This window comes from Astatotilapia calliptera, chromosome 22 (genome assembly GCF_900246225.1).
Source record: "Astatotilapia calliptera chromosome 22, fAstCal1.2, whole genome shotgun sequence".
Lineage (NCBI taxonomy): Eukaryota > Metazoa > Chordata > Actinopteri > Cichliformes > Cichlidae > Astatotilapia > Astatotilapia calliptera.
In genome coordinates, this window is record NC_039322.1 from 21626537 (window position 1) to 21643393 (window position 16857).

The 16857-nt window shown below is 40.2% G+C and overlaps 1 protein-coding gene across 6 annotated transcripts in view; it reads left to right on the forward strand.

Moving 5' to 3' along the window:
* adgrb2 (adhesion G protein-coupled receptor B2) overlaps positions 1-16857 on the forward strand; it is a 264465-nt gene that overhangs the window by 167285 nt on the left and 80323 nt on the right. For all 6 annotated transcript variants that reach the window (XM_026156028.1, XM_026156033.1, XM_026156032.1 and 3 more), the window contains one exon: positions 5967-6010. In XM_026156028.1, coding sequence (XP_026011813.1) covers positions 5967-6010 — 44 coding nt within the window. The remainder of the gene's footprint in view (positions 1-5966; positions 6011-16857) is intronic.

The window sequence follows — 16857 nt, forward strand, 5'->3', positions numbered from 1 at the left end:
CGAGTACACCAAACAAAAAAAGCTCAAACTTAAAATAAAACTCCATCAACAAATTACCTTAGTTAAAAGAAAGGTTCCAAATCTATACATCAACTACATATCAACCAAAGAAAAATAGGAGAAAAAGGTGTACGTCAAAAGAAAATGGCAGCTCTCCCTTACAAGTTTCTTCTGGCGACTGCAAGAGAAGGCAGAACAGCTAAGGATAAATCTTTTAGGTTTAGCAAGAAAAAAACAAGAAAGGCAGAAACTTAGGAAAGCTAACCAAAACAGGTAAGGCTTCACTCAAAAACAAATGCTGCTCTAACAACCAAAAAGATTGGTCAGCTTTTATCAACTTTGAAGAGGCTGCAGGATTCCGACTTCAGCCAAGGACATGAAAAACAAGATCATCAAGAGTCAGTAGTAGGGAAGGGTGGAAGTCAGGACCTGGAAGCAGCACAGTAAATATTTCCTCATCCTAAGCTTTATATTTTTTAAAAGGAATATAATACCTGTTTTTGGAAATATTTGGAAGAAATTCACAGAAGCACAGGGAGTACATAGAAAAAGAACAAGCAGGAAAATCCCGACTGAAGTTTAAGTGAGGAACCCTTCTGTGAGGTGAGAGTGCTAACCACAGCACCACTCTGCCTTCATTTAAACTGTAACCGGGTTTTAATCATAGCCACACAATTCTGTAATTGCTACTTGAAATTAATTGGGCTTTTAGCAGCTCCTGAATACAAAATACAATAGAGAATATTAACCCTCTGATGCATGAATTATGAAAGCCTTGGTCAAGATTTTTTTCTTAAGTGCTTTTATTCTTCTCAGGACATGAAAAAAAATGTTCAACTCTTTTTTCCCCAAAAATATGTTTTTTTATAAAGTTATAAACTTGTCCACTCCAGTGGACTACATGCGCCTGAGCACTTAGCATGAAATACTGTGAATTTACTATAAAAATTAATTACCTTGTGTTCTATTGTAAATATACAAACACTTGTTTGCTTGTATCCTTTGAAAAACATCTCAGCAATTTTTTTGGAACTTTCAACTCATAAGGCCCCAATGTTTAGACGTAAATAACAAAACCAATCAACAGTCCTAGCTGTGAATCCTACACCTGAATATGGCAAACTATCTCCAACAAGAGAAACATTTTTGAGTCTACACAGTTCTATAACGATGCAGGACAGTATTACCAAGCCCTTAGTAGCATGCTGGAAGAAAACACAAACTGACATCTTAGTCTCTGCATCTCCAAACACTTCTGTGTTCATCACACCTAGGCTGTCCGTAGTTCCTATGTCTCTGTTCTGCTCTGGCAGCCACTCTCATCATCACTGGACTTATCACTGAACTCATCATCACTGCACTCATCAATGAAATCATCATCACTGGAGCTGGATGGAATTTCCTGGACTATTCTGTACGCTGCCTTATTCTTTGCTGCATTTGAAGTCTACAAAATATGATAAAATAATTATTATAGTAACTCAAACTACAGCTGATCTGCACAGAAATATACATTTTAAATGAGTAGCTTATAAATGTAACAATTATATGCTTACTTATAACCAAAACAGTCCCAAAAAACAGTGAGACAATTTATGACTTATGTTAAAAAAATATAGTGGGTAATGCATGATGTCCACTACAGTGGACACATGGTTAATCGTAGTTTTCTACATATTAGACATAACAATTTCTTATTCCAAACAGATAATATCCTTCCCTAGATGTTACTGCATATCATCATATTTTTTTTACCTGTTGGGCTCTTTTAGCATAGAAGGACGTCATGTCTTCTAGTACTAAAATAGGCTATATTTTTGATAGAACTTCATTACAGGGAGTGCAGAATTATTAGGCAAGTTGTATTTTTGAGGAATAATTTTATTATTGAACAACAACCATGTTCTCAATGAACCCAAAAAACTTAATATCAAAGCTGAATGTTTTTGGAAGTAGTTTTTAGTTTGTTTTTAGTTTTAGCTATTTTAGGGGGATATCTGTGTGTGCAGGTGACTATTACTGTGCATAATTATTAGGCAACTTAACAAAAAACAAATATATACCCATTTCATTTATTTATTTTTACCAGTGAAACCAATATAACATCTCCACATTCACAAATATACATTTCTGACATTCAAAAACAAAACAAAAACAAATCAGCGACCAATATAGCCACCTTTCTTTGCAAGGACACTCAAAAGCCTGCCATCCATGGATTTTGTCAGTGTTTTGATCTGTTCACCATCAACATTGCGTGCAGCAGCAACCACAGCCTCCCAGACACTGTTCAGAGAGGTGTACTGTTTTCCCTCCTTGTAAATCTCACATTTGATGATGGACCACAGGTTCTCAATGGGGTTCAGATCAGGTGAACGAGGTGGCCATGTCATTAGTTTTTCTTCTTTTATACCCTTTCTTGCCAGCCATGCTGTGGAGTACTTGGACGCGTGTGATGGAGCATTGTCCTGCATGAAAATCATGTTTTTCTTGAAGGATGCAGACTTCTTCCTGTACCACTGCTTGAAGAAGGTGTCTTCCAGAAACTGGCAGTAGGACTGGGAGTTGAGCTTGACTCCATCCTCAACCCGAAAAGGCCCCACAAGCTCATCTTTGATGATACCAGCCCAAACCAGTACTCCACCTCCACCTTGCTGGCGTCTGAGTCGGACTGGAGCTCTCTGCCCTTTACCAATCCAGCCACGGGCCCATCCATCTGGCCCATCAAGACTCACTCTCATTTCATCAGTCCATAAAACCTTAGAAAAACCAGTCTTGAGATATTTCTTGGCCCAGTCATGACGTTTCAGCTTGTGTGTCTTGTTCAGTGGTGGTCGTCTGTCAGCCTTTCTTACCTTGGCCATGTCTCTGAGTATTGCACACCTTGTGCTTTTGGGCACTCCAGTGATGTTGCAGCTCTGAAATATGGCCAAACTGGTGGCAAGTGGCATCTTGGCAGCTGCACGCTTGACTTTTCTCAGTTCATGGGAAGTTATTTTGCGCCTTGGTTTTTCCACACACTTCTTGCGACCCTGTTGACTATTTTGAATGAAACGCTTGATTGTTCGATGATCACGCTTCAGAAGCTTTGCAATTTTGAGACTGCTGCATCCCTCTGCAAGATATCTCACTATTTTTGACTTTTCTGAGCCTGTCAACCCATTTTGCCAAAGGAAAGGACGTTGCCTAATAATTATGCACACCTGATATAGGGTGTTGATGTCATTAGACCACACCCCTTCTCATTACAGAGATGCACATCACCTTATGTGCTTAATTGGTAGTAGGCTTTCGAGCCTATACAGCTTGGAGTAAGACAACATGCATGAAGAGGATGATGTGGACAAAATACTCATTTGCCCAATAATTCTGCACTCCCTGTAAAGGTAACAACTCCTGAGTAGGAGCGCCTGTAAAGGTTACATTTAGACAGAGTCGGCTAACAAGCAGCCAGTGATCTAGATGTTAACTCTTGAGAATAATAACTTCAAATGTCCACCAAAGAAAAAAATAGTTCCAGTTTTTCCATATAATATTAATACAGCATTAATAATGCTTTTTCTTTAAAAGGGCAGAATACAGTGTCTTCTGTAGTTGTGTCGACTTTGGCCAATGTAGAAACATCCAGCTGCTACAGCAGTGGCCTGGCAACAGCTGCCTCAGGCTTCACTCTCATAGGGGAATGTTAGGGTCTCTGTGCTGGGTCATGTCTTCTCTGAGAGGACATCTGCTCCAGTCAGACTCCCTGTGTATCTCCCCGGTGTCCTAATGTGTGTGTGCGTGGGTATGTGTGTCTTTAATGGTAGGTAGAAAGCAGGAGGCCAGAAAGTCCTGTGTCCCTGCTGTAGACCATATGCCAAGTGTTACACCACAACCCCTCCTTCAACCATCCTTAATGTAGCCTTTTAAATTATGAAAGAAAGTTCTGGTTAGCTTGAGCCATAAGCTTTCCTGGTAATTTCAATGTAATCTAGGTCATTTTCATCAGTCAAAAAGCCTCATCCTGGTTTTCTCCATTTCATACTCTAAACCTATGATCTTAAAGTGAAGGGCTTTTAAGACCAGAGCAGTCATGTTTTGTTACATTAGCTCATTTCATCATATTAGCTTAGCCCATTCACAGCCAGTATTCATTATTGCATGTATTGCTGAATGCGTTAAAGGAAACTGCTGTTCCTTTAAAGAGAGGAAAAAAAGACAGAGTATTTAAGGTAGGTACCAGCTATCACTGTCCACAAAAGCCACTGTTAGAATTGCAGAGGCACGTTTCTCCCTTTGATAACCATCAGCTGAGCAGACGCTGTCATTATGCAAAGTATGAGCACTAAAAAAAGAGGCAGACACTGCAGGAGTGCACAGGTGTCAATCCCGCTGTAGCGAATGGTCCAATAGGACACTCGTTGATTGATAGCTGAATGCTAACAGAGCTCAGCACGCTAATGCACGCCACGGGACATCTATAGTCGGTGGTGGCTGTCTGTGTGTGAGGCTGAACAAAGCACTGTCATCCATCAATCCGTGTCACCCAGTCTCTGATCCCGAGTATATAAATGTTGCATCATCCTGTCCTTTCAAGTCCAGTCATGCAGAGATCCCTGGATGCACTGATTCATTGGAGATCAGTAATGAACTGTTCAGAGAAGGAAGGATGACCTTGCCTGTAGAGGAATAAATCCTTACAATTCAGGCTACAATGTGTATGTCTTACTTCCCTTCTTTTTTGTCAATTTCAAATATAGTTAATTATCAGAAAGCATTTTAACTTGAGAAGTAATTTCTTCAGATTTTCCTGAGGCTTCAGTTAAGATCACATTATCCTTTTTATAATCTACACAGCACTCTGGCTGTCGGCTTACTGCTATAATCCCCTTTGCCATAAGGGGGAGCTCAAAGGCAAAGTGCCTAATGCAGGATTCAGGAAGGGCCAACATAATGGTAGATTTTCCTCTGCGTTGGCCCAGTGGAATACCAGCATTTCAGTTGTGGATACTAAAATTGAAGCTGAACTCTTTTTTGTTACCCCACAGAACCAAGAAAATGTTTCTAATAGTTGGTTCTTAAATAGTTGCTGATTTTGTCAGGTCCAAAGCGCCATTTTAAGTGTTTTCAGTCACTTGATTGAAGCAAAAATGTCTCAAATAACCATTTGATTCAGACAAAACCAAGTCACAGTCCACTCGTTACCAAGCACACAGGTTGAAAGGACATAGAGGCTCCATTTAAAAAGTGATCGATGCAGAGATCACTGAAGATCTCTGGTGGAACAAGTTGCTATGAGCTGGTTAAAGATATTGATCCCATGATTGATTCTCTGATTGAGTCATGACAAGTCTTTCTTTGCCACCACATGCCACTGAGTGAACTTTAGCTTCAATGACTAAATGGATTAAGGGTAAGCTGAGAGAAAATCACCAGCATCCAGTTACTTTGACTTTGCTTTTTTAAAAAGAAAAAAATGGTACATTAGTGAAACTTTGCACACTCTTAAAGGGCCAAATGTTTAATTAATAACATTTTACTTCATAGCTTTTTACACTTAACTGACTACTTTTTGCTGTGGTTGCACTTAAGTGAAGAATGTTAATGTTTTTACCCCACCCACAGGATGTTTACGACCCTAGTTATTGTCCATGAAATGGCTTTTCCTTTGTCATCCCTAAAACTCTCAATTTATAGCTCATGCACCTTTTTTTCTCTTCGGCTGCAGCAGCAGAAGCAGCTGTTTGCTGCGTTGTCCTCTGACAATGACTCTTTTTCCATCTCTCCCTCCTGTCGTCTATCTCAATCCTTCTCTTTCATTGTCTGTTTACTTCTTACCGTCATCCATGCAGCATCACTCTTTCTCCTCTGGCAATGAGCTATTCTGTGTTCTCTCTCTGCTGCCTTCTCTCTCACTCATCCTCTTGACTGGCAATAACAGCTTATCTTCTCCTCTCCCCCCCTCCCCCTCACCCTGTATCTTGCAGGGTACATCAGATCCTCAGTGCGTTGTCTGGGACTATGGAAACCCGTAAGTTACTCACAGTGACTCTGACACTCGTGTAAATGTTTGTGTGTACAGTGCAGAAATACATGTCTGTCAGTCAAAAAAAAAAAAAAATCCAAATGATTGTGTGTGCGTGCGTGTGTGTGTGTGTGTGTGTGCGTGTGTGCGTGTGTCAATGTTTATCTCGCATGTGTGTTCATGCCCAGTCAGATTCATTTTATTAATGATCTGATAACATTGTAATGAAGTTCTCAGAGTTTCTCTTTATTAAATTAGTCAGTGGGAACAAACAGCGTTATTTCACTGCTGCTAACAGTTCAACTGCAGGCTAACTCAGAACTCCTCTGTGGGTGCAGCTTTTTCTCTATTGCAGTTCTCTTGTGTAGCGTTTACCTTGTTGGCAGTTTAATTTGCATTTCTTTACTTCTTAACAGACATACTATCTAAGTACATCACAAACGGTTTTCTTTTTTTCTTTGCTCTGTATTGTGGGCCAGCTGGTGAACTAAAAAATATAAACCAGGACAATTGATCATCCTGCATTCACCATTAACCCACATATTGATCGGATAGTCTGTCAATACCAAAGTTATAAGAAACAAAGTTAAAACCATTCTTTGGTTTCAGTTCATGGCCTAGTTACACTTTAAGTATAAACGCAAAAATTAAGGAATTTTGTTTTTGGCCAATTATTTCTTTCTTGTAACAGTCTTGCTTGAGAATAAAGCTTATACCATTGGAAAGCCTTCATTTTCCCTTAAATGATGCCGTGTTTTGTGAGGGGGTTGAGCAACAGAGTCGATTACGTGGGTTGCACAGTGAAAAACTTACCAAATCTTTTCTTCCAATGCCAAACAGCTTATTCTGCTATTGACTATTGTTTGATGCCATTTATTGGATTGGATGGTTGAAGTCTGAAGAAACAAGGCATATTGTAAATCTGTAAATGTATTCATTTTTAAAAATGGGGGTTTAGCAGCATGTGGACCCGAACAGTATTTGTTAGTCAGCCAACACACCACAATGACTGACTTGCAACAAATGCTGGTTGAAGAACCAGGTGGTTAGGTGAGCGGTCTACCAACCTACCAGGGTCAGTGAATCAAATCTGGGCTCTTAGAGGCACTGTGTTGAATGAAGGATTTGCCTGATTTGTCCCATTATTTGTGTGATGTGTGTTTTGAATGTTAGATAAAAGTGCTCAGGTGTAGATAAAGAAACACTTTATGAATGTGTAAGTGTTATTGGATGAAAGAAAGCAAGCGCTTTGAGTATCCAAATTAAGTAGAAAGGTGCTATATAAGTACCAGTGCCTTTAATGTAGTGAGTGTGGGTAATCAACTGTATGAAAGATGGGAGATGTTGTTAGATCCTGGATATCAATTTCACATTTGAGCAATGCCCGTGAATTTTCTTTTACTGATTTTTTTTTGTTCTGGCTGTGAATCTGGCTGTAGTTCATTTAAAAATGCTAGAGCTGTATTGTAGCTTAACAAATAACTAAAAGCTAATGATCATCTGTTGTGCCTCAAAGGAGACCCCTAATGATGTGCAGAAAATTAAAGGTAGCCATTAAGTGTGGTAACTCTAAATTGGTCACACACTGAAGCATGTATTAAAAGCATTAAAAGTGTGCACGCTGTCGACAGTCCCCAAAGCATCGAAAACATGTCATTAATGGAAGAAAATTCCAGTACCAATGTTGCCACATTCATTCTCTCCCAGTTCAGCAATGTTGGACCTTGGAATCTTTAAACCAAACGAATTAAGATATTTAAAGTTTTGCACTTGTTGATATTTGTGTTAACAAATTTTACATCCCAAATTCTTAACCTGTGTATGTTTTAGACTGGAATTTGGCATAATAGTCTGCTTTGGTAGGAGTTCTTGTTAACCTTGACCAGCACTAAATTTCAAAAAATCAAGTAATTTAGTTTAGATTGTTGAGTGCATCAACAAAGTCACTATTTCTGAAGGAATTTCATAATTTCACATTTCAAGTAGGTTCTAGTTTGATTCTGAATGTAAATTGGTCATGTGAATTCCTGTATATACAAATGACAACAGATTGCAAATGCCAATTCATTGAGTAGAATATAACTGGTCTATCTTCTTATCCATCTATTTTATTGTTTTGTTTCACCACCATCTTGACCAAAGTCATTTTGAAGATGGCAATCGACTGCAAGTGATCGCAAACCTGGTTCCTGTCTTCACAGCAGCTTTTTCAAAAGCAATGAGATTGCAATCATATGTCACGCTGTAGTCTCCACCCATGCTTTCTTTTAGCTTGACTGTAAGATTAGCTGCAATTCTGACAGACCAGAGGAGCTAAATACAAGTTCACAAAAGCTCATGGCCCAGCTACCATCCTCTGCACAACTGCAGTCTGCAAGCTGATTCACAACCCACTTGCACCCCCGATCCTAATCTCATGTTGTATCGTACAATTTGGTTTAGTTCAATTGTATTTATGTAGCACCAGATCACAATAAAAGTTGCTTCATGGCACTTTGTCTCGTAAGTTAAGACTCTACATTAACAGGGAGAAAACACCAACAACAATCCCCCTATGACACCGGGGTGACAGTGGAAAGGAAAAAATCCCTTTTAACAGTAAGAAACCTCCAGCAGATCCGCTCAGGGAGGGGCAGCCATCTGCAACCATGCAACCGGTTGGGGGTGAGGAGAGGAAGCCTTTACTTAGTGTAATATCTGTTGTCTCTGTTGTCATTGCCGTGTTAAGTGCTCGGGATTGTGCTGCTCTTCTTGCCATCTTTGACTTTTCATGAGTGTATTTGGAAGATCAAGAAGGTGCCACAACAAAGTCATTTTGCCAAATAATAAATTAGTATAGACTTAAATATCAATAATCTTTTTGCTAAAGTGGTCCTGCCTGAACTGCCATTAACCCAACAGCTTCAGTATAAACATGACATACTTCTTCCTTTTGTAGCTTTTAACCTTGACCCATGGCCTTCATCATCATATAAAGTTTAAGTGTTGAATTATTATTACACTTCTGGGATTTCTCATGACAACAGATTAAACTCTGGGCATGAAAAACCCCAGCACAAGTGAGTGAATGTGACCCGAGTACAGACTGACAGTGATGTCATTTTTATTGTCAATAAAAATACAATCATGATGATATCGCTTTTCTTCAAAATGTATTTGCTAATCCAGTTGGGCTGTATGAGAATATAAATAATTTTTGGAAACATATTTGACATATGATGATTCACAGCAACCGATAACTTAAGAATTGAATTTGTCAGAGGGCCATCACTGAAGACTTCCTGTCTAATGTGACAACAAGACGGATGACAGAAAATTCAGGTCAGCTCAAATTCTCCCTGGAGATCCCATTAGTTTACCCAGTTCTAGAAGAGTACTCTCTGGTGACCAAAGCACACAATGGGAGTGCAGGTTTGCAGGGACAGGATAAGACGTTGTAACTTAAACTACCCCTTCTCCATTAAGGCAGGAGAGGGACAATGCTTGGCAAAGTCAATCAACTAGCTGGCAGATTACAGCTGCAATCAAATTAAATTTGCAGACATGACGAGGGCAGAGAGCCAAGCAGAATATAAAGTGGCGAGATGGCAGTGATGTCAACCAATCAAAAAAGTGCGTGCACCAGAAGGAATGCACTCTTTTGTTTTGTTTTTTTTGGTTTTAGGCTTTACTAATGTGCTTGTAGAAATCTAAAGATGTGTACAGACAAACATCCGGACCTCGGTTGATTTGACATATTTATATCGGCATGCCACAGATACAGTGTTTAGTTACATTTAGCATGCTTTTTGGCTGCTTTCGATATCCTGTACCGAGAAAACATAATCAACAAAAAAAATTATGTTTCACTCGCAAGTACCGAACCAAGGTAGGAGCATAACGGAGTATCTGCATTTTTAATGCTTATGTCAGCCAGCTACTCTCAAAAATTGTTGAGGACAGGTTGTTGTTGAAATAGTTGCTTACACATTAAACCCATGTACACACTTGAAATTTTCAGTATAAACAGCCTATAAACAAGTGCTCATAACATCATCTTTGGGTGCACAGAGGCGTCTATGGAAATGTGTGAGGCAGTGTAATGAAGGCAGGTGGTACATTTCAGCCAGAGGAAGTCAAAAATGAATTTCTAAATTTTAATCTGATGATCACCTGTACAATTTATGTGCACAAACATCTGTAAATTGCTCAGAGAGCAAGCAGGCAGGCAGACAGACACCAGTACCGTATCAGTCTTACTATATTTGTTTCCCTATGCCGGACGCCAGATCCTGACAAAAGATTGGCATTAGTGTACAGTTGATATGGGTGGAGAATTTGCAGGATAATGCCTCTCTCAGGAACTAGCCACAAGCTTTTGAGGGTTGAGCAGGAGGCAGGCGAGATGTGGAGAAGGTATAGATAGTAGCGTGGAAGCAAGGCAGACATGACAGCAGCTGAACCAGACAGAGGCAGAAAGGGGAGATGGAAGAAAAAGCTTTGCCACTCCATGACCTGTATATGGAGACTATATTTAGTGCACCCAAATGCATCCACATTTGAAACACAGATTATGTTCTCTCTGTATCTTTTACCCCCCTCTTTTGTTAAAATACCCACATTGATGATGTACACTTACTTGGAGATTAGGCATCACACTGAGGCTCAAATCTGCAAAGCCTATTGTCATCCCCATCACAACTGTGTGTGCGCGCATGTTTTTTCTGCAGTGGTGTTCTATTTAGAAATCTGCCAGCCATTTCAGCGGAAGCTCTCTCCCATTTGCGCTCTCGCTCTCTCTCTCAGCTGGCTAAGTTGGCCGACAGTGTGTGGCACTCACAGTTCATCTCAGTATTTATGTGCGAGTGTTTATTTATTTATTTAGCCCCTAACAGGCCCATATGTCGGTACCATCTGCCCACCCAAATCGTTGAGCTCGCCATCCCTCCCAGTCTTCCCCCGTGTGCCTGTCCCCTCAACCAAGTCTCAACCTGTTTTCATTTTCCTCGCTGCCTTGAATGGAAGCTGCTACATTTAGCCCTCATAAAAGTTTTACACGCTTCAAAACTAGAAGCTCAGGCAAGCAAACAGCAGCTATTACGAGAGAACGCATTGCGTGAACATGTATGGTGGTATTGTACACAAGGCCCTGAGATAAAAATAGAAATAATAACTAAGTCAGTCTTGGTCATCCAACCTCCTCTTGCTTATTTTCTGCCCTGTTTCTCTCTTCTGCTGGGATACGATAGCAGGTGTTCAGCTGGTCTTTGCTGTGGTTCCTGACCTTGCTGCTAGCTTCTCTGGGATTTGACCCTCACTAAGGGGGGGGGGGGGGGGGGGGGGGGGGGGGGGGTCAGTCAGATATCCCACTGAAGTACTAACACAGCGACTTCCGCACACTCACTCTGCTGTAAAGTCGCTTTATGGGTTGCTGTGATTTTGTTAGATATTTGAAAGATGTGCCAGCATCCGTAAGATATACATTACATCGGCGGTCCCAAACCTTTTTTGCACCACGGACCGGTTTATGACCGACAATATTTTCACGGACCGGCCTTTAAGGTGTCGTGGATAAATACAACAAAATTAAACTATTACCGGTACCGAAAAAAAGAAAATTTATTCATAACACACGTGAAAAGACCAAGAAAAGCCGAGTAAACGATAAAAACGATAACAAAATAACGCTGAAAACCGATAAAAACCCTGAAAACTATACATTTCACACCTGAGCCTCAACTCTCGCGGCCCGGTACCAAACGACTCACAGACCGGTACCGGTCCGAGGCCCGGGGGTTGGGACCGCTGCATTACATCACTAAGACATTTAGTTTTTTCTTTATCACTCGTGTGTTACTATTCCAATAGAAGCAATCTCCTGCCATGGAAGTGACAAAGCAGAAATAGTTTGGCTCACAGAGATTTCAAAACATGCATAAGAATGAAACCCAGCAGTGGGAGATAAATGTAATATACACTTTAGATGGATGGATGGCAGTAAGCTTATGAAAGGCTGAAGGTCATTTAATCCTTTCGCTAATCCCCACGGTCTTCAGCTTGATCGGGGAACAGTGGTTAAAGACCCAAGCAACCCACTCTACCCCTCTGCCACCCATCGCAGCCATAGAGTAATAAAACCCGATGTGCAGTGCAAGTAGCTCTAACATCAACAATCTGACACGGTAGATTGGGGCTTGCTTTGGGCTCAGACTGATCTGGCGCCACTATCGGCTTTGGCATTGGCAGGTTCCAACCTTAAATGACTTAAAAAGTCAAAGACATATTCTGCACACTGCCAAAAAAACCAGCGGGGCACAAATGTGGCCAAAGTGTAATCGCATTTACTTTACAGAAAAGCATAGAGGCAAGTAGCAATGAGCCAAGTGGATGACACTTTTAATTCTCATATTGGGAAGCTTTGGGCTCTGTCATGTGGCCCCTATTAGTCGCTTGTGAATCAAAGAGCGGAGTAAATGAAGGAATTGATTTAAAAATATGCAGAGTATTGTCTGTCCTTCTTGGATATAACGCTTGCTTGAAAGTCTAAGTATGTATCACACTGAGTTGTGCATTGTCCTTTTTACTCACAAACTCACAGTAAAGAGATTTCAAACTCTTTTTTGTATTATTCCTTGAAAAAATCCTAAATACTGCCTACATGACCCTTTATTTACATTTCCTACATGGACAGTGTTTTTCTCTCAAGTTATTTAAAGAGATGTATGAGTTACAGCATTGCAGCTTAAGCACACATGCTGTTTATTTCATTTCGGCCAGAAACTCTTTCTCTAGTGCAGCCTAGCTTTAGCTTAGTGCATTTTGGGATACGTAGTACACCCTCCTTGTAGTAGGTTAGGTTAAATACTGTTATCTCAGAGATGGTAAATTAAATATAAATATATTGAGCGATTTGTTTGCGAAAGGCAAAAATATGCTATTATACAGTGTGCATCAGATAATACAGTGGAAATGATAAGTACATTATACACCCACTTCATTGTGTTTTGTTTCAGTTTTTATTAAAGTCGTTTTTAGATTTCTCAGGAGTCATAGCTAACAATAAGTTACTTATCTGTTTTTTTCTTTTTAAATCTAGCTCTCCAACAAAAGACTTGCAACATTTTTACTTGTGCATCGTGGGTTTTTTTTCCACTATTGTTGCAGACTAAGATTAAACAGAAATGCAAACACACACACACACACACACAGAAGCAGCAGAGCCACCAGGAGGAGGGGTGGATGGCTGATACGGCTTGCTCCACTTTTCCATCTGACAGAGCAAAAGGGATCAAGACTGTGTCAAATAGCGAGTCAGCACGGGAAGAGGGAGTCGGCCAGGCTTATGCGCGCTCTGTCTCCATTGACTGTTAAAGGCATGGACAGGCTCTCAGTTAGTTTCTCCAACTATCACAACTGTCCCCAGGGAGCGTGTTAATGTGGGATTTTCAATTCTCAGTGCAAAAAGCTGGGGTGACTAGTTAAGGACAGTTGGTTTTAGGTTACTTTTTGATGCCTGTAAGTAGATTTTTTTAGGAGGGGGGTTAAGTTCAAGTCTAAGTAGTTGTGTGTACAGCTGTAGCTATGGTTTGTTTTTGCTGCTGAACATCATGGATACTTGTGGGTAGCTCATAGGTAAGGAAGATTCTGCTTTCTTATTTGGGTGAAGAAGTTATATAAGGAAGAACTTGTTTATTCTACATTCAGTATTTTTTCTTCCTTCGTGTATTACTGATTGGTTGATGTTGTTGATTTCTTCATCATGTGACAAGTGAAATGGAGCTTTAGCACTGGGGCTGTTTGTCTTGGGAATGTTTTAGAGGAAGATGTTGTTGGTATTGATAGCGATTAGAAGGCTTGACTTGGACTGTGTGCTGGAATACTTTGCCTTGGCTGCTGGACCCGTAGAGCGTGAGGATTGGTAGGTAAGTAACATCTCCATCAGCTTAATACCTTATTATTTTTGAGCCTTGTTATGGATGTTGTGTTAAGTTTTTCTGCCAATTATGCACTGCGAACATGCTCTTACAAGGTTCTGACCTTCAGCCAAGTGCAGTATTTGCCTTATGTCTATCTTACTAACTTCCACATTATCCTCTTTACTGTTATGTCGCTGGAAGTAGGCTGAGAGGGCACTGTGTTAGTCTATTATGAGACTAAGAGTTAGCACAATGCTTAGAATCTTCCTCAGGTCTTTTTCAAGGAACCACATTCTTCATACATGCAGTGGTGGGAAGAAATGTGTGCCCCCTTCTTGATTTACAATTTTTTTGTATGTTTGTCATACTTAAATGTTTAAGGGCATCAAAAAAATAAAATATTAGACAGAGATAACACAAACAAATGTAGTTTCTAAATGAAGGTGTTTTTATTGTTTTTATTATTAAATGGGGGAAAAATCCAAACCTACAGTGCTCTGTGTGAAAAAGTGATTGCCCCGTAAACCTAATAACTGGTTGGGCCACACTTAGCAACAACAACTGGAATCGAGCATTTGAAGTAACTGGCATTGAGTTTTTTTTAGCACTGTGGAGGAATTTTGGTCCACTCCTCTTTGCAGAATTGCTGTAATTCAGCCACATTGGAGGGTGTTTGGGCAGCTGCCTTTTTAAGGTCATGCCACAGCATCTCAATCGGATTCAGGTCAGAACTTTGATTTGGCCACTCCAAAGTCTTCATTTTATTTTTCTTAAGCCTTTCAGAGGTCTACGTGCTGGTGTTTTTTGGATCACTGTCCTCCTGCAGAACCCAAATGTGCTTCAACTTGAGCTCATGAACTGACATTCATGGCTGGACATTCTCCTTTAGCAAGTTTTGGTAGACAGCAGAATTCATGGTGCAAGTCTTCCAGGTCCTAAGGCAGCAAAACAGCCACAGAAACCACACTACCACCACCATGTTTTACTGTTGGTATGATGGTTCATTTCTGAAATGCTGTGCCAGATTTAATGGTACATACATCTTCCAAAAGGTTAAACTTTCTCTTGTGAGTCCACAAAATGCCCAAAGGTCTTGGGGGTCATAAAGATGTCTTTTTTGGCAAATGTGAGACAAGCCTTTGTGTTCTTTCTGGTTAGCAGTGGTCTTCTCCTTGAACTCCACCATGCAGATCATTTTTGTCCAGACTGATAGATGCCTCTGACTTGATTTCTCTGGTGTTTCTTTAGATTGTGGCATAATGTGTTGCTTTTTGAGATCTTTTAGACTCTTTCACTCTGTCAGAAAGGTTAAATGATTTCTTGTTTTGACAGTGAGTGTCTTTAGTAAAAACTGAACTCTGAGTTACTTCATGATTTAACAAGAGGGACAATTACTTTTTCACACAGGGACAGGTAGGTTTGTATAACTCAGTTTTTAAATGATTAAATCATCATTTAAAAACTGAGTTTTGTATTTACTCTATTTGTTTGATGATCTGAAACATGTAATTGTGACAAATATGCAAAACACTAACAAATCAGGAGGGGGGTAAACACTTTTTCACACCACTGTATGCGGCATATTTGTGGTAACGCAGAGTGGAGGCAGGCAGAATGGCAGACCATTTATGGCTGTAGCTAAAATCTGTATGGCTAGCTTTCCTGTGTGCTCAGTAGCTTGCACACCAGGAAGGAAGATAATCCCGAGAAAGAAGCTTATAAATTAGCTTAAGGGCAGAGAGAAGCAGATTTGGATAGTAGAGGTCACTGACAAAGCATTCTCCCTACACAAGAATCGGGGAGGAATTAGGAAAGGGCATAAAACATCAGACACGACAAGGATAATGAATAGTGAGCACGAACTGCGCATCGGTCTTTAATAACGACCTATTTCAATTTTCACTCGGCTGGAGGAGGAATAATGACGTTGTAAGCTGCCTTTGTACGTTTCTATAAAAAATATTTTGTAATATTCAAAGTCTGGCCTTGATATGGCTACTTTATCTTTTATGCCTGGATGACTGTCCTAGTTGGAAGAACACCTTGAGGAATTTCTTGGAATTTGGCACGAATGTTCACTCGGACTCAAGGCTAAGCTAATTAGATTCTGTTAGTTAAAGGTCAAGTTTTTGGCTTTAACTCAAGAATTCATAAGTGAATAATGGCTGTTAAATAAATAAATAAATGATCTAGCCTTTGTTTAACACCATAACTTAGGAACAAATAAGCAGCATTCGATCATAAGTCACATTTACACTAAACTTTGTTAGGCCCCTTGGCAGTGTGATCTTCTGTGCTTCAGAGGTGAAGATATATGTGAAACATCTACATTTAAAATCTGCTCATTAGCAGCAACATCCAATTTTGTGCACTGCCACAGCTTTGTGTTGTGTTAGAATTGGCTTTCCTGCCCAGGCATTGATTGATTGATTGATAATACTTTATTCATCCCGAGGAAAATTGGGTTAAGGGTGCCAGCCTTGCCAGCGCCATCTTACCCTTCCAACCATACTAGTGGTGCAACGGATCAAAAATCTCACAGTTTGGATCGGATCACGGTTTTAAGTCACGGATCGGATCAATTTTCGGATCTGCAGAAAAGAAAAAAAGACAAAATTTTAACATTTACTTATTAACTTATTAAGTATTTTTTGCCTATTAAAAACATTCAACTCAAGACTCATTCCACGCAAATTAAGGTGCAATATAGGGCAGTACAGGGCTTTGTATCTACCACTCCGCTGTGATATAATGAGCGGTCACGGTCACGTAGCTTTCCGTTGACCTGAAGGTCCACCCGTTTGTAGTTGGGCAATATAAGATGCCTGGGACAGTTCAGCCATAACTTTAAACTTTTCCTGCTCATACATGCCTCGGTACAATCTTGTCACTGAAGTGGACGCACAATGGGATATCATAGCGTGGCTCAAGCACGTTCATCATAGTTTAAACCCCTTG